Genomic DNA, 22,674 nt, shown 5'->3' with positions numbered 1-22,674 from the left:
TAAATAACTTGAGTTTAATCTTATTGAATTGAATTGAAACTTAAAGATAGAAAACATGTACAAAATCTATCAAAATATTAAACCACTTGGTTGCAGAGTAATAAACCACATGTAAAATAACGGGTATTAGGAGTATTTATATGCTCTTATAGACTGTATGTATAACTGGCACTCACTTTACTATTAATATTTTTTAAATGAAGCGCAATATAAGGATATATTATTTCATGATGTGAGTAATACAAAATATATGTTAAAAATATTCTGAATGGGTATGTCTAGTTTGTAGTGTGGCGAAAAAGTTCTTACACAATATGATATAGTGCAAGAAATACTACTACTACAACTACTAATAATAATAATAATTAAAAACATTTATATGGCAATGTACATTGCTGAATTTAGCCATCAAAACTACATAAAGATTACAAGATTAAAAACCATGAATGTGAAAAACATGAAAACAAGATAGTGATAAAGTAATATTACAGAAAATAAGAAAAAGTATTCAGAAGGCATTATAAAATGTTATGCACAAGTTATTCTATAAAGGTAATCTGAGTATCCCTTTGTTTTAAACCCTGAAATTTCAAACAGTATCACATTCTTCGATCTGTGCTTCAACATACTGAGTTAAGAGTCCTCAGATTTCTAAAGGAACAAAGTCAGTGTTTTCATTTAAAAGTAATAAGAAAAATCTCACATATAAATGGCTTAATACCTTTATTAGACTGTCGTCCAATGTCTTTTTCTTTTTGTTTAATTCAATTCATTTCAGTTTTATTTATATAACACCAAATAACACAGCAGTTGCCTCAAGGCACTTCACATTGTAAGGCAAAGCTGTCCTAAATTAAAAGTATTTATAATAACGAGAATCTTTAATGGTTAATCCCTCAGCAAACTCTAATCAATATTATATTTCTAATGCTAAAATATAATTATTATCCATGTATTTTAAAATTTATTTTATTATTTATTAAAATGTATTTTTTACCATATAATAAAGCGCATCTTTATATTATGATTAAATTGCCAGATAGCAGTTATTTTACTTGCATACATGAACATGAACAAAAAAAAATGATTCTTGAATGTCAATTAATTATTTTTTGTTCAGTGTGACAGCTCAAAGTATAAAAATGGCACATTCAGTTTATTTGCCTATAAATAACAATTAAATGAGACATACAACTGTGAAAGGAACCAAGGCACTCTGTCTTAGTAAACAATTTATTTGAACTGATTTAAATAGAAAGGTGCTTTGAGTGCTCCGAGAGAGTAGAAAAGCTCTATATAAGAATCAACCAACTGTTTAAATACCAACTGTGACTAGCAACACCTGTGATACTGTATATCAGCGGTCCCCAACCCCCGGGCCTCGGACCGGTACCGGTCCGTGAGTCGTTTGGTACCGGGCCGCGAGAGTTGAGGCTCATGTGTGAAATGTATGGTTTTCAGGGTTTTTATCGGTTTTCAGCGTTATTTTGTTATCGTTTTTATCGTTAACTCGGTTTTCCTGGGTCCTTTCACGTGTGTTATGAATAAATCTTCTTTTTTTTGGTACCGGTACTAGTTTTATTTTGTTGTATTTATCCGCGACACCTTAAAGGCCGTTGGGGACCGCTGCTGTATATAACCCATAGAGGGCATTAAAAATAAAAGCACCAATGTGGTTTGGCGCAGACTAGTATGCATCATAACAACAGGATCTACATAAAGATTACATTTTAACTGTAACATTCATGTTTTTTTATGTAATTAGTTTTAATGGTAATTTTTTTTATCTCTGGCCTGGTGATAAGGACATTGGAAAGTCATTTTTTATGTGTTTTTTATCCATAGAGCCAAAGGTTATCCATTTCCACCTCACAGTTTCATAACTATTATTGATTTTGTGATTGTTTTTCATGTGGAAATGTTAAATAACAACCCTGAAGTTACTGATCTTTGTACAGTCCACAAGTTCCATCAGTGACACAAAATAAACACAAGAAAGTCCACGCAAATCACATTTTTGTTTGCACTGTCCTATTTGAATTAGAGCACAGTTGAAGGTGAACTTTTTTTCCCTCTCTGCAGTGTGTATCAGGTTCAAACAGCAGAATGAAGATGGCCGACCGTCCCCCAGTGCAACCCAGATGTACAGGAAGCAGCAATGTCAAGCAAAACTAGGGACCCCGCTGTGTTTAGATGATGACTGGGTAAGAAGCATACAAGCACATAAATACAACTCTATTGATGAGTACTATAAATAAAATTATTTGTTAGTTTATAACATTATAACATCAGGATGTGAAAATAATTTGAGTTGCTTAAGCTTACATAAAAACAAAAAAAATTCACAGAAAACATGAGGGAAACCAACCTAAGTGCCCTGTTTGGGAGAAAGAGGGCACTTGGGTTTTGGTGTCCAGTACTCTTGACCACCACATGCCAGCTTTAGCCAAAGGTGACCAGCCATACTAAAAGAGGTAACTATGTTAGAAAACCAGCAGTTATTGACTTGTCTCATTGTCAGTCTCATAAGCCAATAAGCAGAAAATCACCTTACACAAGCAACCACCTTTAGCTGAAGTGCAAAGGGCACAGATGACATCTGAAGCATTTACCCTTGATTACTGGTAGAATTTAAAGAGGTTCAGTCCACTTGGGTATTATTACACAATTGCTCGAACACTTAAACTAGCACACCTAAAGTACTTTTTATCTTACTTTTGTTGTCAGGGATCACAATCTAAAATACATCAGTCAAAAGGTTTAAGCTGTTTAAGCAGTGGGGTTATTACTACAGTTAAACATCCTAGAATAAAAACAAAACACCCCCTCTTCTTCCAAAAAAGGAATAACCACAGACAGCATTAAGCCAAGTAATTTGAGAAAAATGGCAATAATGAAATTGTTTCAATCAATTCCAGTTTGTTTTATCTGTAACCCATGCACTGACACACATCCAACAGCTGGCAAGATGTAGACTAACTTTCAAAGTTGGTGAAGAATTTGGATAGATTTCTTTAACGTTTGAATTTTTTCTTGAACCCTTGAATAACACTTGAACTAAGTGTTATTAGTATAATTCATGAATACTCTGGCATCACTCATAACAATTGATTGTTATGAAGGACAGTCCTACAACATGGTTTAACTAACAGTTGTCTAATTATTTGAATTATTTCACCCCAGCACTGTGCTACCACTTTCCTAGCATTACCCTAAAAACTCTAAAAGGCAAAGTGTAAATAAAATGCTTTTTTTTGTTGTTGTTCACTTCATGATAACTCAGAATGACCTGTTACTATGATGTACTCCCAACCTGACCTGTTCTCTTGTCCTTTTCCAAAGTTTTCTAAATGCCCGTCTGGCTGCAGACTCCAAGGTTTGATCTCACAGATGGAAAACAAAGTGGAAAGAAAACTGCGGGAGGTGTGTAAAACAGCTCAGATGTATGAAGATTCAACAGAGAACTCCATGACTACAATGACTCACATATACAACTTTAACCGCCGAGTCATCGTCAACAGATACAGTTAAGACTCTTTGGGGATGTTGGATTTGTGGTTGTGGATAATATAATTAGTAAATACTTACTAAAGTAATGCTGAGTTACTAATGCAGAATTTAATCTCTAGTGTCAAAGCTGAAATTCGTGGAACAAGCAGAAGAATTGGCCAGAAATTTCACGTCACTACAGAAACGATCAACCAGTGTGTCCCAACAGCTAAAAAAACTGATTAGCAAACTGCAGAAACAGATAGAGGAGCTATATCGAACAGAGGTAAGACATGATCAAATACTATCGATTGCTGCAATGTTTTAAATTTGTGCCCTAAAACATTTCATTTTATATTTGACACACTGAACAACTCAGTGTAGTTAGTATTTATGAAATGTCATTTCATACATTTCATAAATTCATTATTGTCCTCTATTGCAAAGAAACACATTTCAGACAAGTTATGTTCAACCTGATACATTTATATTGTTTGTAATACTTTTTCTTACTTTGTTTTTTGTTCTTTATGCTGTTTGTTGCTTGAATAACTGCTTATTCAACTTGTTTTTGTTGCCAGGTGGACATTGACATGAAGCTAAGAGCCTGTCGCGGGTCTTGCCAGTCTGTGCTGCCATTTGGCATTGATCATCCTGACTATCACATCCTTCGAACTCACATGGAAGACATGGACAAGACTCTAAACAGAAGACCCAAAGGACCTTTACCTCCTACAGGCATCCCACATATTAAGCTCCAGCCTATAGACATAGTCCCAGAACCAGCTGAAGGATACAAGACTATCCCGACAGTCCAGAAAAAACTACTGACCCAATTTGAGGACATTGAACAGAATCAGATAATTTTGGAGGAGCTACTGGAGGGGTCAGAGGATGTAAATGATCACAATCAAGTAGAAAGGTTTAATTGAATATGGGGCTGACAGAGAATATGGAAGCACATTGTAACCTTGTTATTTAAATAACCATTATTTTGTTTCATCTGCAAAGTTTAGCTATAGTTTCAGTTTATAGTTGATCAGCAAGTTGAGTAGTTTGTGTGCTAGTCTTATCCATATTTTTCAGTGGCATGTCATTTGAACAGATGAGATAACATGAAGAATAACTCTGATTTATAACAGGCTGTTTTACAGTTAAATCCAGGGGCAATGGGAAAAAAAAGTTTTTCTGTGAATTTAAATATAGTTAAACTACTGACGTCAACAATGCAATCTGTGTTCTGCTGGGAAATTTTGAGTCAAGGTATTAATGTGGATGTTATTGTGACATTAACCTGTTAACGCCCTAAACACACCCTCAGCACACTCCCACATTTGGCAGTGGAAATGCTTTACAGCATCCGCCTTGTCAGGCAAGACAATGCACCCCACAAGCAAAAGCTAGCTTGTGTTTTTACATGAAGAGGTGGACTGTTCTTTTTTTCAAAGGATGATGGGAGTAGACAGTATTACTAATTTTGTGCCTTATCAATGCATCTTTTAAACCTGAGAAATTCTCCTGTTACCTCCATTCATTATCCAGACAATGCACTCCTGTTTGGTGCTCTGTTATTCACAAACTCCATGATTACGCAATAAAACTATTACTTTACCCTCGCTGTGTAGTCATAGCTGTCTGTAACTTACAAAATTTTATTTGTGTAAGTGAAAATGATGTTTGAATGGTTACAAGTTGCTATCCTTATTCTGTTTTATTAAATCGTGTCTGATAACCAATATTTTTTGTATTTATGTTTACTTGAGTTTACTGGATGACTGGATATCGATATCATCCCTGTCAATTATAATAAAAACTATAAACTCCAAAACTTGCAAAATTTAAATAATCAGTGTTTTTACATTTTATTCATTTTCACATAAATCCTTTAATAGTCTTCTTGGTATGCAGCAAAAGGAACAGACAAATCCAATTGTGCCAGGTTTGTCTTATTTATGTCACAGAAGAGCTCATAGTGTTTAAGCAAAAGAACATTTAAACAGCAAAGACATTTTTGTTTCTAAAGTGAAGAAAATCAACACAAACAATAAAATATGTTCCTCAATGTGTTTATTGAGTAGTGGAGGACAGTTTGCATCAACTCATCCTTATAGTTGTCACACATAACAAAAAAGGACAGATCGCAGCATATTTACTCACAACGCATTAGTTTTTTTTTTCTCTTAGTTTTGTTGGTAACAAGTTTATCTGACATCCCCAACATATTTTTAATACTTGCATTGCTCCTGCATTATTATAGCCTTGTTTTTTAGTTCTTGTTACAGTTTGTTGACACTTAGTGTTAGTTATTTGTAAATCTGCATGTCATATACCATTAATTTTGGCACCTTCTTTTATATGTTATGTGCATCGACATTCTTGGATTATCTGGAGGCAAAGTAAGGCCTGATCTTCATGCTAATAGCCTTGAGCGAGTACCAGCTGCCCTTCCAGTTCATCCACACCACACCATCATCTGTGCCATGCTTGGCCATCTGTCGTGTGTAGGCTCCTCCAATGTAGTACCGCCCATTGGGATTGGCTGAGTGGCAGCGATTGTACCACCAGCCACCTCCATCCTCCTTGGAGCACTGTTTGGTGGGATTACCAGGGGTCCTGATTGGTACGGAGAAGAGTAAAGTTAAAATTTCTGAAAAATTATAAATCTGAGTTATTACCATTTACGTTTATTACATACTATTACATATTTATTATTTATCATTATTATTGTTATTATTGTTATTATTAATTACATTAAATTTAGATGCTGGTAGATGTATTAACTACTGCGACATTTAGTTTATAGAGGGTTGTTAAAGCAATCAAAATCCTTTTGAACATATTTAACAGACTGAGTTGTGTAAATTTGTGGGTCACCCAAAATGCTATGATGGACTTGATTTCTTTACATTTTATTAAGAGGATAATTAGCTATTACAGCTAGTATTCTAGTATTTATATTTTAAGTAATAATTTATTATTAATTTTTTTCTTTTTAGGATACCTACCAGTTGTCGTTGTCTCTGTCGTAGGTACTGAACATCATGCCATTGTGAATGGTCATAGTACGGTTTTCACCAAAGAGCTCAAGAGATCCTTCCAGGAAACAGTTGCCAGCATTACCAGAATAACCACCAACAGCAAGCACGTAGTTGGATGTCTCTGATTGGACAGTGAACTGGTTGTACTGGGCATGGACCTGATTAAAAGGAGAAACCAGTTTTAATTTAATTCCTAACTGACATAGTCATTAGAAGGAGTAGGTGAAAACACTTGTAAATATTTATGTAATATTGCATTCATGTCTTCCTGATAATTAACTATTAGACCCTAACCATTAATGCAAATTCCAATTTCCTAAATTCCAAAATATTTTTTTGAAATTGCTTCTTTTTTAAAATCAACAATTCAATACTGTACACAATTTGCTTTATTATCAAATAAACAAATTTCTACATTTAAAATTCACAGGAGTCTACAATTATCATGCTTAAACTTTTTCACTAATCCTATGATAATTTCTTGCACCTGCCAATCCCTTTAAAAACTCACCTTGGCTCCTGTCCAGTCCTCCATCTCGATGAGAACCTCAGTTGGGCCCATCTTAGTCAGCTGACTGATACGGTCATTACCCAGCCAGTATTCACCTGTAGGCATGTAAGAAGGTATATTACAGTAGCTGACCAGAAATAAGTGTAACCATTAAGAAAAGGTTACAGTACATTTTTGTCTTGTGTTTTAACTCTCTTACCAGGAGTTGCACAGTGACCCTTGCCAGAATCAAAGGCAATATTTCCAAATCCACGGCGATATTCGTCCCAGCGTCGACCAAAGTCAACACTGCCGTCAAGCCTATTCTGGATAAGAAGCCATCCTGGGAACAAATTTAAAAAGGAAATGTAAAAAAGACAAACCTTAACTGAAAACCATTATATCATAGTAAGGATCAATGAAAAGTCTCACCTCCATTCTGGGAAGCCTGATCACAGAAAACCTTGTATGGAGGGTAAAACGCATCAGGCTGGATCATATACATCTGGGAATCTACTCCTCCCCGACGGAAGATGTCCTCACACTCTTTACCTAAAACAAACAAAAGAAAAAGCTTTAACATCTGTGGAAGTCATTCAGGTCATGATAGTCTTAAGCGTTTAAGTTTACAGCAAGTAGCCTCTCGCTAACTTTTTTTGTCATTTCTTACCAGAAACTACTGGTATGGGACATTTAGTCTTGCACGGTGTCTTGCACTCATCCCTCTGGGCCTGGATGGCCTTCTCCAGCTTCTGTATCTTCAGCTTGATCTTGTCCAGGACCCCCTGGAGTCATGACATGTTATAAATTAGAACAAGGCTGATTGTACTGTTTTTGTTCACATTTTCTATCATATAAAGTCTACATGGTTCCTAAACTTGAAAGACACACTGTATCATTATAATTATACTATTATATGTATACTACTATGCCACTTTGTATTTACCTGCAATACTCTGATATTGGAAGGGAACACAGTATCCACTATCTCTTTGATGTAGGCGTGCTGTTCCTCCACTCGGTCGGTGTACTGACTAACTACCCTACTGTTGTCTAAGAGCACAAGGAAACAGAAAAAACATGTTCAGCATTTCACATTTTCAGATATTATTTTAAGGCAGGCGTTTTTAATGAAACAACTATTATAAACCAATAGTGTTTAATTGTTACCATAGAAACTTTTTTTGCTTCCTTTCTAAAAATTTTGTATTTAATTAGATTTGATTCACTGTATTTCATTGTATTTTTTTATTTATTAACTTGTACACTCGCAGAATTACTGGCAATTAGTTATAATTAATATATTGTAATGTAAGTACAAATTAATTTAATTAGGTCATAGTTATAAATAATCTTTGGGGTTTTTTTACATTTTCAGTGTTATATTGCAAATTTCTTTCGCACCGTTAGATACTCTTTGCCTCTCCCTCAGCGAGTTGGAAATGCCATTGACGTAGTTGAAGACAGTGTTGGAGGACCGGGACAAATCATTCACCTGAGGCTTGAGTTCATTAATGCTCTGTGTAAAACAGTTGCAAAAAATTAAAAAAAATACAGGAGGTTGAACTTAGTCTTTTCACAAAGTAAATGATTTCCAATAGTTTGTTTAAACTCATATCCAAACCAAACCTTATTCTGCTAATCATAGCAGCAAACACTTTTGCTAATGTTTGCTTGGAAAGATCTCAAAGATGACAACTACCGCCCTTTAAATGATTGCATAAGTTTGATTTACCCTCTTGACATTTCTCTCTTGCTTCAGCAACGTGGTCTTTAGATCACAGCCAGTGGGACACAAAACACCCTGATGGACAAAAGCAAAACAAGTTAAGCTAACTTATCTTGAGTCACTAAAATACATGTTCTTTGACTTTGTTCTAATTTTCTGACTTCAAAGTAGCTTATTGATGTAACTTAAAGGCAATAAAAATCTACAGTTAACATCAGCAATTAAAAGTTTCCCAAGAACACCCCAGTCACACAGACCAATTGTGCATTCTTTGGACAGTTGGTAGAGTTTTGATGAAAACTGCTAGTTTTCAGCTAGGTGAACCTGGTCACAAATAGGCATATGGTGCTTTCTTTCTGCGGTTATCCCATAGTTTGCATGGAAGACGAATTGCAAACATTGATCAACTAATTGTGGCAGACTTTGCATTTTATTTGTACATTCATAATAAACTGAACACTAAAATTTGCACTTTTTACTTTTCATTTCACTTTTCATTATAGTAACTAGTTGGACCAAATAGTTGCTATCTGCTGTAGTTCAGGTGGCAGAGCAGGTCAGCCACTAATCAGAAGGTCGGTGGTTCGATCCCAGGCTGCCTCCTTGCTGCATGCCAAATATCCTTGGGCATGTTTGCCTACTGGTGGTGGTCAGAGGGCCCGGTGGCGCCAGTGTCCGGCAGCCTCGCCTCTGTCAGTGCGCCCCAGGACAGCTGTGGCTACAATGTAGCTTCACCAGTGTGTGAATGACTGAATGTAGTGTAAAGCGCTTTGAGGTCCTTAGGGACTGAGTAAAGCGCTATACAAATGCAGGCCATTTACCACCTACAGAGAAAATATCAAAGTACAGTATGACAGTAAAATAATAAGGGCACCTTAATGTCTATATAGTTGTGCAATATACTGGGATATTTATATTAGAGCTATTTGTATCCATTAAACCTATTTTGTTACATTTTGTAACTACGCAATATATTGTGTATCAATTGTGTTTAGTTAGCAACTTTTCTTACTGTACTGGAGCAACTGTGACCACATAATTTCCTCTTGGAAAGTATTCTGGTCCTGACATCATCTAAGACCACTGGCCTGTATTTAATTGTATGTGTGTTACTATTATCTTTTTTTTTTACCATCTCCTCTGAAGCATGTGTACATCCTCCTGCCTCGGGCTGCTCAACTTTCTCCTGGATCTGTCGGCCACCAACTGGAGCAGGAGTAGGGCGCCCACGATACCTTAATGAAAAAAATAATTTAAAAAACACAAAACACACACAAATATACCAGCGATTATTTGTTATTTGTATTTATTTGTCCGCCTCCCCTACAGTGGCACCGCAGACCACATCACGCCACTTTGCTGTATTTCACAAAATTTTATTATTAATGAAATTTTATTGCCAATTTTATACTGTAAGATTTAATTACATTTCATCTATATCATAAGGATGGCTGCATTAGATTTTGTTTCTTTTCATTGTTTTTATTTCATTTATTAAAAAAAAAAAAGCTCTACCTGCTACCACCGCTGACAGGAGGAGGGGCATATCTATTTCCAGCGAAGGTCTCCCTGCCCCTTTGTAGTGGGCGGTGACCACGAGCATCTACAGCTGTTCCATTTGAGTCCGGTGTTGCCTGTGGAAGATTTTAAGAAACTGCTGTGAGTAACAAATTTCCTCTCATTTCATAAATGTTGTTTTAAAGACATATTTCAAATCAAATTGTGGCAGTGAGAATACTATACTAAAACCATGCTGGACAACCAAAATATTAAAATTAAAGAAACAATGCATGCCATAAACATATATGATTATTTATTTCAAATTGTTACAGATCTGGGTTAATTAAATCATTTTTAAAAAAGGCTACATTTATTAGACCACGTCACAAAAAATGAGGAAGAACAAATATTTTATAAATACATCAAAAACTTGTTTATGCCATTCTTTTTATGGCAAATAGAGTGCTCTCTTTTCAGTACTGTAAGTATATAAATGTAACTTGTCATCTTGATCATAAAATAATAGTGTGCCTTATATTTTGTTTTCTAAAGCAGTAAATTGGAAAACTCATGGATATCAATATTACTATCGACAATGTTGTTTTCCAAAAAATATATCTTAGCATTAACAACGCAATTTTGATTAGAGATTTTACGCATACTGGTGGATTAATCATATGATAAGCATAAAAAATGATTCTGGTAATTACCAGTACTACTACTCTTAATTTAGGGCAGAACTGGTATAAAGCCTCAAAACATTTGGTGGTGGTCAGACAAATTTGGTAAGAACTGTATTTAAATTTTGAAAAAGTAAAACTTAAAAAAAAAAAAAAATTCAAAAACATGTTTCAATTTCTCCCAAACAAATTTAGCTCCTAACGTAGATCTTATTTTTTTTAAATTATGTGTAATCTATGTTTTAGCACCATTTGTCCATTGAGAATTAGAGTTGAGAAGTTCTAATATGTGCAAAGCGAATAAAAGATAAACCCAACCAAAATAAATACATAAATAAAAATAAAACAAAACAAGCAATGCATTTTTTCAAGTCTAGCATTTCTCAGTAAAAATAGACCCGATTTGTGAAGAAATGTATTTTATAACATAACAGATAGACAGGTAGATATTTTGGTAATAACACAGCTGAAATTTTAAACATAGATCTTTACACAGTGTACACTCTTTTAAAAACTAACTGATACACTATGAAAGTAAGTTTAATATATTTTATTGACTGTGTCCTTTCATCAAAGGAATTAATCAAAAAGATTTGTGATATAAAAACGTTTCCACTTTAGACACATACTCACCAAGTCATCATCCTCTTCGTTATCAAACTCAAGGTCCTGTGCCCAGGCGACATACACACACAGATAAACCAACAGCAGTATCTTCATGGTGTACTTTATGAAGTTAGTCTTGTCACACTCTGTCCAGACTGCCTTTTCTCTCCCAGACATTTGACTTTACCACATATTTATCCTCCATCTCTGCACATGCGTAGGCGTCCTCCCCCACTTGTATTGATCTGTTCCGTAACTGTTGGGACAGTTTACCCAATCTTAGTCACTGCCACACCAGGTAAGTCTGGGGAATGTCAATGAACAAAAGGGCAAAGGGGCCGAAAGGCAGAATGCCACAAGATGTGGTAGCGTGTGTTTTTAAAAAGCTGTTTCTATCTAGTGAAACATTTTCAGAACAATGTTATGATAGCAGCAAAAGCATCATTGCTTTAAAATAACATTTGCAATTCTTAGTTTCAGGAGTGGCAGATTGGTTAGAAACGCAGTGGCCTTAACTCAACTGTCCTTTAATATCAAAAACATTATATTAAAGAGGAGAAATTATATAATGTATTCTTTGAAGTGTGAAGAGTGTTCAGTGTTGGGAACAGTCCCCAGCTCTCCTTGGTTCCTGTTTACTTTTGTTGTTTTCATTAGTCAGAAAGAAAAATGCAGAAAATGTACAGTGAGAACAGTTTTACGGTTTTCCTGAAGAAGTTGCAGTGAGTCATGCAGTGATTGGAAGTTAGGATGTTGAAACAACTGATATTTGTTTAAGTCCAAAAGGGTACATTGTACAATGTTATGAAATCACTAAAATCAACACAGAGTCACGCGTGCACAAATGTGTGCTGTTAGACAAAGTAAGTATGTATTAAAAACCTTTTTTCTTTAACCTAGTTTTTAGTACATTGTTACTTTGTACTTAAGTGTGGCAGCCCCCACCAACTGGAACTCTCTCCCATATAAGAGTCACAATACCTTTCTTGGAAGACTCACTGGAGTCATTCAAGAAACTTCTCAAAACTCACCTCTTCAACAAAACAAAACTTAACCTCGAGCCTTTTTAACCACTAGATACTCTTGTGTAAAGAATCGTTGGGTTTCTTGAAAGGTGCTATAGAAATCTAAGTTATTTTAAAGTTATTATTATTGTAAACAGGTGGTTTTGTAGTAGCTGTTGGGGGAGACTGATCAGCATCCCCACAGAGTATGCTTGGGAATTAATTGATATCTCCATGATGTTAGTGTGGTAACTGAATGGTTTTCCTAGATGCTTTCAAACTGATCAGTTTTTACAGGTTAATGTCCCCATAATGTAGGTTTGTTAATCAAATTGCGTCCCCAGAAAGAGACTGTACAAAGTGAGTTTGTGAACATGTTTATTGATCAGTATAAAATCTCAAAAAGAAATTATGCAATGTAACTGATCTGTGTGTGTTCACATAATGTTCACACAGGGTAAGACTATGTTGCCACGATGTACATTTGATAATCTATCAGTCTCCCTACAGTGTAGTTGTAAAAACTGAACTCTTAACTTTTTAATATGTCTATGTTAATGTCCCCATATTTTAGGTGTGTTACCCAGTTGGTGTCCCCAAAAAGAGACTATACAAAGTAGCTGTTTGAACAAATTCATGTCCCCACAATAAAGATGTAAAAATTTTTAAGTTTCGTTTAAATATTTGTGTCTTAACCAAATCGACAAATATGGTAACATATCACTGTATGAAAAGATTTTTTCTGACACAATATAGGTGTAATCAGTGTATCTATGATGTAGGTATGTCAATCAAATAGTGTCCTCAGAGTGTAGATTTTCTGATCAATGTATGTCCCTACAATGTAGGTTTTCAAAGACATTAGGTTTAGTTGGACCAGATTTCTTTTGTGTGACAAAAAACACAATTCACTTGTGTTGCTTTGTTTTTATTTATTTTTTTTAAATATAATTACATTAATTGAAGCATGCTTGATTATACAAAAAAAGATTATGAAGAATACGATCCAAGTTCACATGCACAAATGATTTGGATTTATATCTAGAACTGAACCAAATTCAGTAAACAACTAGTTGAACAACAAAAATTACCCCTAAAAGATGTGTTTAATACCTATTGATTGCATTTAAAAACATAAAACAAAACCAAAAACAGTAAGAAACAGATTTTGTGGGGCTGTCGCGTGTAGTGCGTATAGTCAAGACTCTTGGTTTTTTCATCACCTGGTCTGAGTTCAGATCCTTTTCGAACAAACAAAGGGGAAGGCGTCATTGCAGGTTGCACTGCACCACTTCATATTATCTGCAAAAACAAAAAAAAACAAATGTGAATTTAAGAATTTCAAACTGGAATTATAAATTGTGTGTTTTAGTTGATCCTACTATTGGTCAGGGTCATTTTGTAGATTCTTTGTGACTGAATATGTGGCTGCTCTTATGTCAATACATTGGCAAAGGTGAATCTGACCGAGCTATTTTCTAAATGTTGCTAAAAACTTTGCTTTGGATGAGGTGTGGGGAAAACATGAAGGTCTCAGATGGAGCAGGCTTAAGATTCTAGCTCACTGTCAGGCACCTAGCAAACATAAGTAATCAGCTAATGCAGAGTATTTTTCAACCTTAGACCTACTCAAAGGATGTGAATGGCTTTGATTTTCCTGTAGGATATTAAAGTACAAAAAGTGTGTAAATAAAATACCTTAATGGCAAACCCAATCCATATATTGTCCTTGCTGTGTGGATGTTCTAAGTGATCAGTGCATTAGAGATGTAGATATATTAACTGACCAGATGTGCTAACTCGTGTCACTATAATACAGATGTGCTTTTTGTGTACTTATAATATATGTGTGCTAACTTTCCCAGCAATGCATGTGTACTTACTGGCTAGTTTTCCCCCAATATAGGTGTACTAAATGAACACCTTTATCTAGTTACACTCTTTTGTAAAATGTAATTTGTAAAGTAATGTAAAAAACCCACCTCGACATTTTTATCTCCACTCAGAACATAAGTAAGAATAACAGCAGGCTAACTTTATCTGCATTCGTATCAGTGTGTTGGTATGTGTACATGTGTGTGTATTTATGTGTGTGTATAGCATTACAATGGCAATTTATCTTCAAGCAGATGCTAGCTGTCTTCTTGGTGTCATGGTCGTCATCATCGTCATCTTCACTGTCCTGCTCACTTGTATCGTCATGACTGTCCTTCTTACTGGATTTACCATGGCTGTCTTCCTCACTTGTATCATCATGTCTGTCTTCCTCACTTGTATCGTCATGACTGTCGTTCTTACTGGATTTGCCATGGCTGTGCTTCTTCCTGGATTTACCATGGCTGTCTTCTTCACTTGTATCATCATGGCTGTCTTCCTCACTTGTATCGTCATGACTGTCCTTCTTACTGGATTTGCCGTGGCTGTGCTTCTTCCTGGATTTACCATGTCTGTCTTCCCCACTTGTGTCATCATGGCTGTCTTCCTCACTTGTATCGTCATGGCTGTGCTTCTTCCTAGATTTGCCATGGCTGTCTTCTTCACTTGTATTGTCATGGCTGTCCTGCTCACTTGTATCATCATGGCTGCGCTTCTTCCTGGATTTACCATGGCTGTCTTCTTCAGTTGTGTCGTCATGGCTGTTTTCTTCAGTTGTATTGTCATGGCTGTCTTCTTCACTCGTATCATCATGATTGTCATCATCGCACCAGTCTTCATAGTAAAACTTGGAGCCATCAATCCACATCCAAAAACCAGGCTATAGACAGACACAAACATACATAAATACAGATAGTTAACTTGCATAGTTATATCTTAGGTGGGATTTTGGTAGTGTTTAAGTTTGCAACTATTTAATTTCCACTGAAGTTGTCAGATTTCAATCCTGACTAAGTGTACAGGCAGGGATTATAACACTGATTTAAAAAAAATATATCCATACATGGACGGCGCTAGTGGCTCCAGCCCAGGTTTCTGGGAAGTTGTCGGTGTCCCCTCTGGTCAAAGACTGGACAAAGTGGTTTTCCTCATAACTGTGAATGGATGCCAGGTTGCCGCCATCGAACTGACAAAAAATCTGGTGGGAGCCATTTTGTATTCATTACAATACATATGAATAACTGAATGAATAGTATGTTGTATTCATCATCTCTGTGAGAGCTCACCTGAGCTTCAGTCCATGTCTTTGGGGTGCTGATATAGTTGAAACACCGGTCACCAAATCGAGACCAGCCGTCGGGGCAGTCCCCTATCACTTAAAAAACAAACAAATTTTAAAAAACAAAACAAAAAAACAAAAAACAAAAACAAAGTCCAAATCAACAAAATTAAAAAAGCACAGTTATATTTATGTTTGAACATTTTGTGTGCTAGATCTGTTCATTATATTGCACATGCTTTTGCTTGTCTTGTACAGGTTTCTGCTTTTGAATGACTTAGTGTGATGTGGGTATACATTGCTAAAGCCACTCACTGCAGTTAACAGGTGGGGTACCAGGTGGTGTTGTTGTATTCTGTATCTTCTTTCCAGTCATGATGTCAACGCACCAACAGTACCCGGTAGACCCCCAGCACTGCCTTGGAAGGAAGTTTCCATCGCCATCACACATAGGGCAGAATGATCCAATGCGGTTTGAGCAATTCATTCTTTCATAGTAACAGTGGCCTTTATCCCAGGACACGGTGGAGTCGATCGGAGCGGCTTGGCTTATCGCCAGGACAGTGCAGAGTGTAAGTGACACAGCAAGCATCTTCATGGTGATCATGAAGATGATGATGGAGGAAGTTGACCTTCAGACAACACATTAAAATGTTAAAGTCTTGAGTGGGATTTTGTTTTAACCATGCGCTGAATATTGGAATATGCTGAATTTTAAGTGAAGCCTATTTTGACTTTTTTTTCTATTAAGAGATTTTACTTTGTAAGTTTCCAGGCTTACAAAAATCTCTAAAAAGGAACAGATGATAAGCAAACCCTAACTCTAATAGCACTTTTTTTTAATATTCTTCTTCTTTTTAGAATAACTAATACCATATTTTATCCAAAGATCACTTGTAACTTTTCCATAATGTTTTTATTTGTACTTGTATTTCAATTATTTAGATGTAAATATAGTATCCTATATTCATTAATAGGTTCTAAAATATATTTTAACTTGGTCTATGCTGGAATAATCTAAAATATGTCAAATGAATAGAACCTCTAAACTCCTCTTTGCCATGCAAAAGATGGTTTTACAAATAAAATAAAATAAAATAAAATAAATTAGCCAAGATTGAGAAAAGGGATGGGTAGAGGTGGAGTGTGAAATGAAGGGAAAGGAACAAAGGCAGAGGGAGAGTTTTGATAAGGTTTAGGGAATGAGAGCAGAAGACAATAAAGTAAAAGAAAAAAATAAGGAAAGACAATGTTTGCATCAAAACAGAGGAAAAGGATGTAAGGAACAAGGATTGAAGAACAAGTAGAGAGTTTAGAGTTAGATTTAGGAAAAAGAGAAGAAGGAAATTTAAAAAGGGACAGAAAGAGTAAAATGTATAAGGTAAAACAAGTAGAAGTAAGAGCATTGTAGAAAACATTCTTATTTAAAACAGTGGCTTTGGGAAAGGATAACCCAGTTAAGAAAAATGGAGTTAAATATACAATAAATTAAAATTTACAAATAATCTAATTTTCACATTTGGTTTTGTTACTTTTTTCCCTATACGGTTTCCAAAAAAATTATAATAAATTAAGAAAAGAGATGCTTCTTTCTCAAAAAACTGTCATAATTGTGAGAGATTTTTATAATTTATATTTCAGTTTTTGTTTGCTAAAATTATTGTTTGAATTACTACAAATGTCTTCAGATACTTAAAAATCTGACTTGTTGATTTTTTTATGCAATAAGCTTTTGCATTCTAATTTTAATGTTAATTTTCATAAAAGAAAAAAAATCCAAGGTGTACTCACTCTGCTCAGTGTCAGCTGGAGTGCTGATTCAGGTCTGAAAGCATCTGCTGCGTCTCCTCCCTTTATTCTGCAGATTCTGCTTTGTCATGATATGATTTCCCACAGAAGCACTGGATCACGATTTCACATGTTGCATTAATTGCCCTTTTCATCATGCAGCACTTCATCTTACTCTTTTTTTTTTACTCATTGTGTATTAGAAAATGAGCCATTGTGAGTGTATTTATTCTTTTCTAAGAATGTTAAGTCATGATGAGTTTTGTGTTACATCACTTCCATGTCTCTTCTTTTCTTGGTATTCACAGAGACTCATTGAGTCTTGAGTTCCCATACAGTCTGTTTAGGTCACAGGTAACTTTAGTTACAACCTTGTATTGTGTTAATCTGGGTTACAGACAGCTTTTGCAGGTAAATATAAAACACCTAAGAAATGCATCATACATTTTTATTATCCCACTTCAATCTAATGAAGCAACCTGCTGATCATACTGCAGTTTAATATAATCTTGTTGTATTATTATGGTTTTTTTTATATATTGCAGTAACAGACACATGCCTGGTTTCTTGTCATTGAAAAAGTTATGTGAAAATGGGGAAAAAATAGTTGAATGCTACCTGCTACTCTGTCTGACTCTTTATGAGGAATTGTTCTTCAAATTATTTATTATTTAAGAAGAATTTACTTATATGAGTTTTGTTCTGGCTCCTTAAGAGTCATCCCACATATTATGTGGTGTTATACAAGTTCATGCAGTCTTCATTTGTTTCTTGGGCACTGTTCATTTTATTTTGACATCCTACCTGACGCTGCTTTGTGTCTAAGGAGAGAAGGGCAGTTAGCTACTCCCGTGCCTGCCTACGCTGCCTCTTAAGCCAACACAGTCTGTAAGTTGGCAGTAATGTTGTGTTTTACCATTGTGTGTTTGGCATTGACTGCTGTGAGTTGCTTGTGATAGTTTGAGCAAGTGAATTCTCCTAATGATGTGCTTCATTCGATATTAGCCTAGACGCTAATTAGCGCTACCTAACAGCTAATGTTAGCTTGTTTAGTTCTGCTTCTCTTTGCATAGTAACAGGTCATAGTGTCTTCTAATTGTAAGAATGTTTGCTTATGTCAGCTCTCACGCTTTATTTTGTGTTTTATTTACAGTTTGACCATTCATTCATCCATTCATTTATTTCATCAAAGCCATGCTATGCATCCAATCGAATAAATCTGCAAAAAAGGAACAACGGTGTGGTTTTTCTACATGGGATGATGGTTATCTGTCTGCCTAGTCCAGGGGTCTGCAACCTTTAACACCCAAAGAGCCACTTGGACCCAGTTTCCATGCAAGAGAAAACACTGGGAGCCGCAAATACTTTTTGAAATCTAAAATGAAGATAACACTGTATATATTGTTTTTTGTGCTTTGTGCAGACATCTAAAGTAAGTAAGTAAAGTTTATTTATTAAGCGCTTTTCACAGACAGGCAGTCACAAAGCGCTGTACACAAATATTAAAATAAACAATACAATCAATAGACATTATACACAATGTAAAAGACGAAATGTAAATAATGTAAAGAATATAAAATACGTAGATCAACAAAAGGCTTGTTTGAACAGAAAGGTTTTTAACTGCTTTTTAAAAGAATCCACAGAGCAACTAAGGTGTGTTGCTTATGAAATCCATGAAGTGCTACAGAGAAAATTACATTTTATTTATGTAATTAACACATTTTGAACTCTTAAAGAAATATAACAAAAGGAAAGACACCGCTGAACTAAAATGATCCATGTAGCAAACAAAAACTGTTGTGAGCCGCCACCCTTATATCGCCTTTGGGCTTTTGGAGTCTTGACCTGACTTTTGAAAAGTAATTGGGAAAAAAGCACTATGCTGCTAAAAAAAAAAAATAGATATTTGCAAAATTCTGCCTAAATATGTATTTTACCTGGTTAATGCGTGCGGCGGGGCGTGGTCTGCAGTGCCGCTGCAGGGGAGGCGGACGCACCTGAGCGACACCCGCAATCACGCCTCGCTGCCTTTACGTCTGCGCTATCTGTGCTGTTGTGTTGTTGGTGGTGTATGTCGGGCTGTGAGCTGAAAAGCTACAGCCGGCTGTATGCGTACAGCAACCGTGTGTGAAAAGTGCTCAATAAAGAGATGCTGAAAAGCGTGTTCATGCAAACATCGTCGGGTCCACCGTGATATGAGACTTCTGGTCCCAAACCTCGGCGCACAGAGTCCGCAAATCGGGGCTTTCATCTTTACGCAGGACTGTAAGCTGTCATCTGTGAGGCGTGAGCGGTGTTTGTTTTTAACATAGTTCATGGTGGAGAACAGCTGCCGACATAATGTGGATCCGAAGATCCATAATTGGCCTATCTGGGGTTGAAAGTCTCGATAAATGCACGGCGTTTCGGCGGGTACACCGGCTTCCGCGAGTGTGACGCTTATTTTGAGCGATGAAAAAAATAATAAGATATCACTTTATTTTTATATTTCCAAATCACAATAATCTTCCAATTTAGAACTACAAGTAAAAAAAAAAAAAAAAGAACTAAACACAAATAAAATGCACTTAAGCTAAATACTTCTTCTATTTTCCCAAACCACCCGGAGCCGCAAAATAAGGACTAAAGAGCCGCATGCGGCTCCGGAGCCGCGGGTTGCCGACCCCTGGCCTAGTCAGATGAAAGGGCAGAATAAGTTTTATAGAAATGGAATTGTTAGATTTTCAAGAAACAGAACTACTATTTTGGGCCATCATTTTGTTATTTTTGGACATTCTGTGAACTGCATTGAAACAGACACTTGTTAATAAAGTTCTAACACATTAAATTATTGCTACAAATTGAATTTACTAAAAGTAAGCACACATTTTTTTAAACAAATTCCATTTCTCCCCTTAAAGCTAGACGTTTTTCAGATGGAGCCTTTAAGGATTGACCACACTGCGTATGAAAGACAGACACAGTCGTGACAACACACACCAGTTCAATATTGCAGTAACATACACATCCTAGTGTCATGATCCTGGGTCCTTTTGACCCAGCGTTTTGTGTTTTCTATTATTGTAATTTTGGTTCTGTTCTTCCTCGGTTAGTGTTCATTCTTTTCTACCCGTGTATCCCTGTGTTTAGTCTGTGTCATTACGTGTATGTGTTTCCTGTTTTACTTTAAAAGTCTCTGTCTTATCTTAGTGTGTTCAGTTTACTTTTCCCCTGTCTCGTCAGGTCTGATTACTCCCAGCTGTGCCCTCCTTTTGTGTCTCATTCCCTCGTTATCCTTCTGTGTATTTAAACCTCGTGTCTGCCTCTGTTAGTTGCTGGTTCGTCTGTGTTGCTCCCCTCCGTGTTCTCGTGTTTTCTCCCTGCATCTCCGTTTCTCGACCCAAGGTTTCAGGTTTGTTTCTTAGCTCTTCCCAGTTTAGGTTTTTCAGTTCTTGTTCACCTGCCTTTGTTGTTTGTACCCACGCGTGTAAATAAAGACTCACCTGCACCAGAGCTGCCGCCTTTTGGGTCCTCTCTATAATCTCCACACGCCTGCCACACCGGGCGTGACACCTAGAATGTCACCTACCAAAACAGGTGCACAGACTTTTTTTGTACATGAAAGTACAATTACCCCTGCCAAATGTGTGTCCAAGGTGTGTGATCAGGCAGATAAAATTTATGAAAACAAGCTTTTGCACTTCTGAGAAGTAGTTGTAATGCATAAGTTACTTTTGTTTTGTCATTAAAATATGTGCCGGGAAACACATGGCAGTCTATCAATAACACACAATCAGGTTTTCACAATCCATGTATCTGTTATTGGTACCTGAAAATATTCTGCAGTATTTGGTTCAAGGTAGAACTGGCTTGAAATTTGAGGAGAAAAAAGATTTAATTCTAACAAATCTGTTTTTTCACAGTATAATACATCTTTTCACAATAAATGCTATTAAACACCATGACAAAAAAAGTTTTGTTATATCACTCTTATTTCAGCGTAACCTGATTTGTGTTTTTACTTAAAATTGTAACTGAGTGGACTCAGTTGCTCACTAGCAACAATACTGATGTAATTAATACATAATAATACAACAACAATGCAAAAATGCTGTATGGAAAACAGGTGAGGGATTCAGTTTTATGTGTGATATTTTGATAAAGCACAAAATATTCCACACTGTGCAGGATAACATGATATAGTGCACACCTGTCCACCCCTGCAACAAATCTTCAACCCAGATTTGTACAATAAGAGCCTTAACAAAGTTTTTTTTTTTTTTTTTTTTTTTTAAAAACATTGCTTTTGAAGTTTTATGGGTAACCTGAAAACTAGAAGGTCCAGACAGAACTGGCTGTGAAGCTGAAACACAAAGAGTGTCAGCAAACAATGCAATGAAGGTGATGTCAAAATGATGTAACCTAAAACTCATCATGATTACAACAGTGTGAGAAAGAAAAACTGGGCATACAAGGCCTAAAGACGCAGGTAAAATCAAAGAAGTACACCTTTTTTTAATATCTGAGGTTTTATGTATCAGGACTGAGTCTTAAACTCAGGTAAATATAACCTCAGATGAACAACAATGCATGACATATAACACCATATCATTATTTTGTTAACAAAGGCTAAGCCAAAATGCAGTTTGTGAAAAAAAAGGTTCGGGCCATGATTCAATAGCTTGTAAAATCCCCTTTAGCAGCAATAACTTGAAGTTGCTTCAGATAGTCTCCCATGTTATGGTAAATGGCCTGTATTTGTATAGCGCTTTACTAGTCTCTAAGGACCCCAAAGCGCTTTACACAACCAGTCATCCACCCATTCACACACTGGTGATGGCAAGCTACATTGTAGCCACAGCCACCCTGGGGCACACACTGACAGAGGCGAGGCTGCCGGACACTGGCGCCACCGGGCCCTCTGACCAGTAGGCAAGGGGTGAAGTGTCTTGCCCAAGGACACAACGACCGAGACTGTCCAAGCCAGGGCTCAAACCGGCAACCTTCCGATTACAAGGTGAACTCCCAACTCTTGAGCCACGATTGCCCCATCACGTTACTTCACACACAGCCTATTATTATCTGCTGTCCTGTTTGAATTGGTTGGCATTTCCAATTTTGTGCCCAGACATCATATTCCTTGATTTAGTGTGGAAGCAGCCACCAGTTCACAGAAACCCTCTCCACTTTTGAGATTAGCCTTACAACTGAACA

At 36.2% G+C, this 22,674-nt stretch overlaps 3 protein-coding genes across 3 annotated transcripts; 1 reads left to right on the top strand and 2 right to left on the bottom strand.

Moving 5' to 3' along the window:
- The first annotated feature begins 1,025 nt into the window (after window positions 1–1,025).
- LOC102076387 (fibrinogen alpha chain) lies at window positions 1,026–5,843 on the top strand. Its single transcript, XM_005460158.4, has 4 exons — window positions 1,026–2,204; window positions 3,343–3,526; window positions 3,630–3,775; window positions 4,071–5,843. Exons 1-4 carry the CDS (start codon window positions 2,142–2,144, stop codon window positions 4,419–4,421), a joined length of 744 nt encoding a protein of 247 aa, XP_005460215.1. The 5' UTR covers window positions 1,026–2,141; the 3' UTR covers window positions 4,422–5,843.
- fgb (fibrinogen beta chain) lies at window positions 5,540–11,718 on the bottom strand. The gene is made up of 12 exons (XM_003455533.5): window positions 11,560–11,718; window positions 10,262–10,380; window positions 9,879–9,981; window positions 8,753–8,821; window positions 8,422–8,536; window positions 7,964–8,070; window positions 7,688–7,802; window positions 7,450–7,569; window positions 7,238–7,360; window positions 7,039–7,133; window positions 6,495–6,685; window positions 5,540–6,102 (listed from the first exon to the last, which is right to left on the bottom strand). The coding sequence occupies exons 1-12, from the start codon at window positions 11,707–11,709 to the stop codon at window positions 5,871–5,873; spliced, it is 1,539 nt and encodes a 512-aa protein (XP_003455581.2). The 5' UTR covers window positions 11,710–11,718; the 3' UTR covers window positions 5,540–5,870.
- Window positions 11,719–13,453: 1,735 nt separating this feature from the next.
- eslec (eosinophil lineage-specific marker) lies at window positions 13,454–21,030 on the bottom strand. Its single transcript, XM_005460159.4, has 7 exons — window positions 20,964–21,030; window positions 17,482–17,591; window positions 16,006–16,322; window positions 15,698–15,786; window positions 15,475–15,609; window positions 14,643–15,291; window positions 13,454–13,838 (listed from the first exon to the last, which is right to left on the bottom strand). The coding sequence occupies exons 3-7, from the start codon at window positions 16,295–16,297 to the stop codon at window positions 13,771–13,773; spliced, it is 1,233 nt and encodes a 410-aa protein (XP_005460216.1). The 5' UTR covers window positions 16,298–16,322; window positions 17,482–17,591; window positions 20,964–21,030; the 3' UTR covers window positions 13,454–13,770.
- Window positions 21,031–22,674: the final 1,644 nt, after the last annotated feature.

The sequence above is a fragment of the Oreochromis niloticus genome, linkage group LG3, assembly GCF_001858045.2.
Source record: "Oreochromis niloticus isolate F11D_XX linkage group LG3, O_niloticus_UMD_NMBU, whole genome shotgun sequence".
NCBI lineage: Eukaryota > Metazoa > Chordata > Actinopteri > Cichliformes > Cichlidae > Oreochromis > Oreochromis niloticus.
The sequence above is the reverse complement of the archived record's forward strand: the minus strand, read 5'-3'. Positions and strand labels throughout refer to the sequence as shown.

Excerpts from the sequence above, each read along its gene's own strand:
- LOC102076387 (XM_005460158.4), top strand. The coding sequence starts at position 2,142 with ATGTACAGGAAGCAGCAATGTCAAGCAAAACTAGGGACCCCGCTGTGT. Across the intron at positions 3,527-3,629 it reads AGTCATCGTCAACAGATACA|TGTCAAAGCTGAAATTCGTG; the intron begins GTTAAGACTCTT and ends TTTAATCTCTAG. Across the intron at positions 3,776-4,070 it reads AGGAGCTATATCGAACAGAG|GTGGACATTGACATGAAGCT; the intron begins GTAAGACATGAT and ends TTTTGTTGCCAG.
- fgb (XM_003455533.5), bottom strand. The coding sequence starts at position 11,709 with ATGTCTGGGAGAGAAAAGGCAGTCTGGACAGAGTGTGACAAGACTAAC. Across the intron at positions 7,570-7,687 it reads TCCCATACCAGTAGTTTCTG|GTAAAGAGTGTGAGGACATC; the intron begins GTAAGAAATGAC and ends TGTTTGTTTTAG. Across the intron at positions 6,686-7,038 it reads AGGACTGGACAGGAGCCAAG|GTCCATGCCCAGTACAACCA; the intron begins GTGAGTTTTTAA and ends CCTTTTAATCAG.
- eslec (XM_005460159.4), bottom strand. The coding sequence starts at position 16,297 with ATGATCACCATGAAGATGCTTGCTGTGTCACTTACACTCTGCACTGTC. Across the intron at positions 15,787-16,005 it reads TACCCCACCTGTTAACTGCA|TGATAGGGGACTGCCCCGAC; the intron begins GTGAGTGGCTTT and ends TTGTTTTTTAAG. Across the intron at positions 15,292-15,474 it reads GAGCCACTAGCGCCGTCCAT|CCTGGTTTTTGGATGTGGAT; the intron begins GTATGGATATAT and ends GTCTGTCTATAG.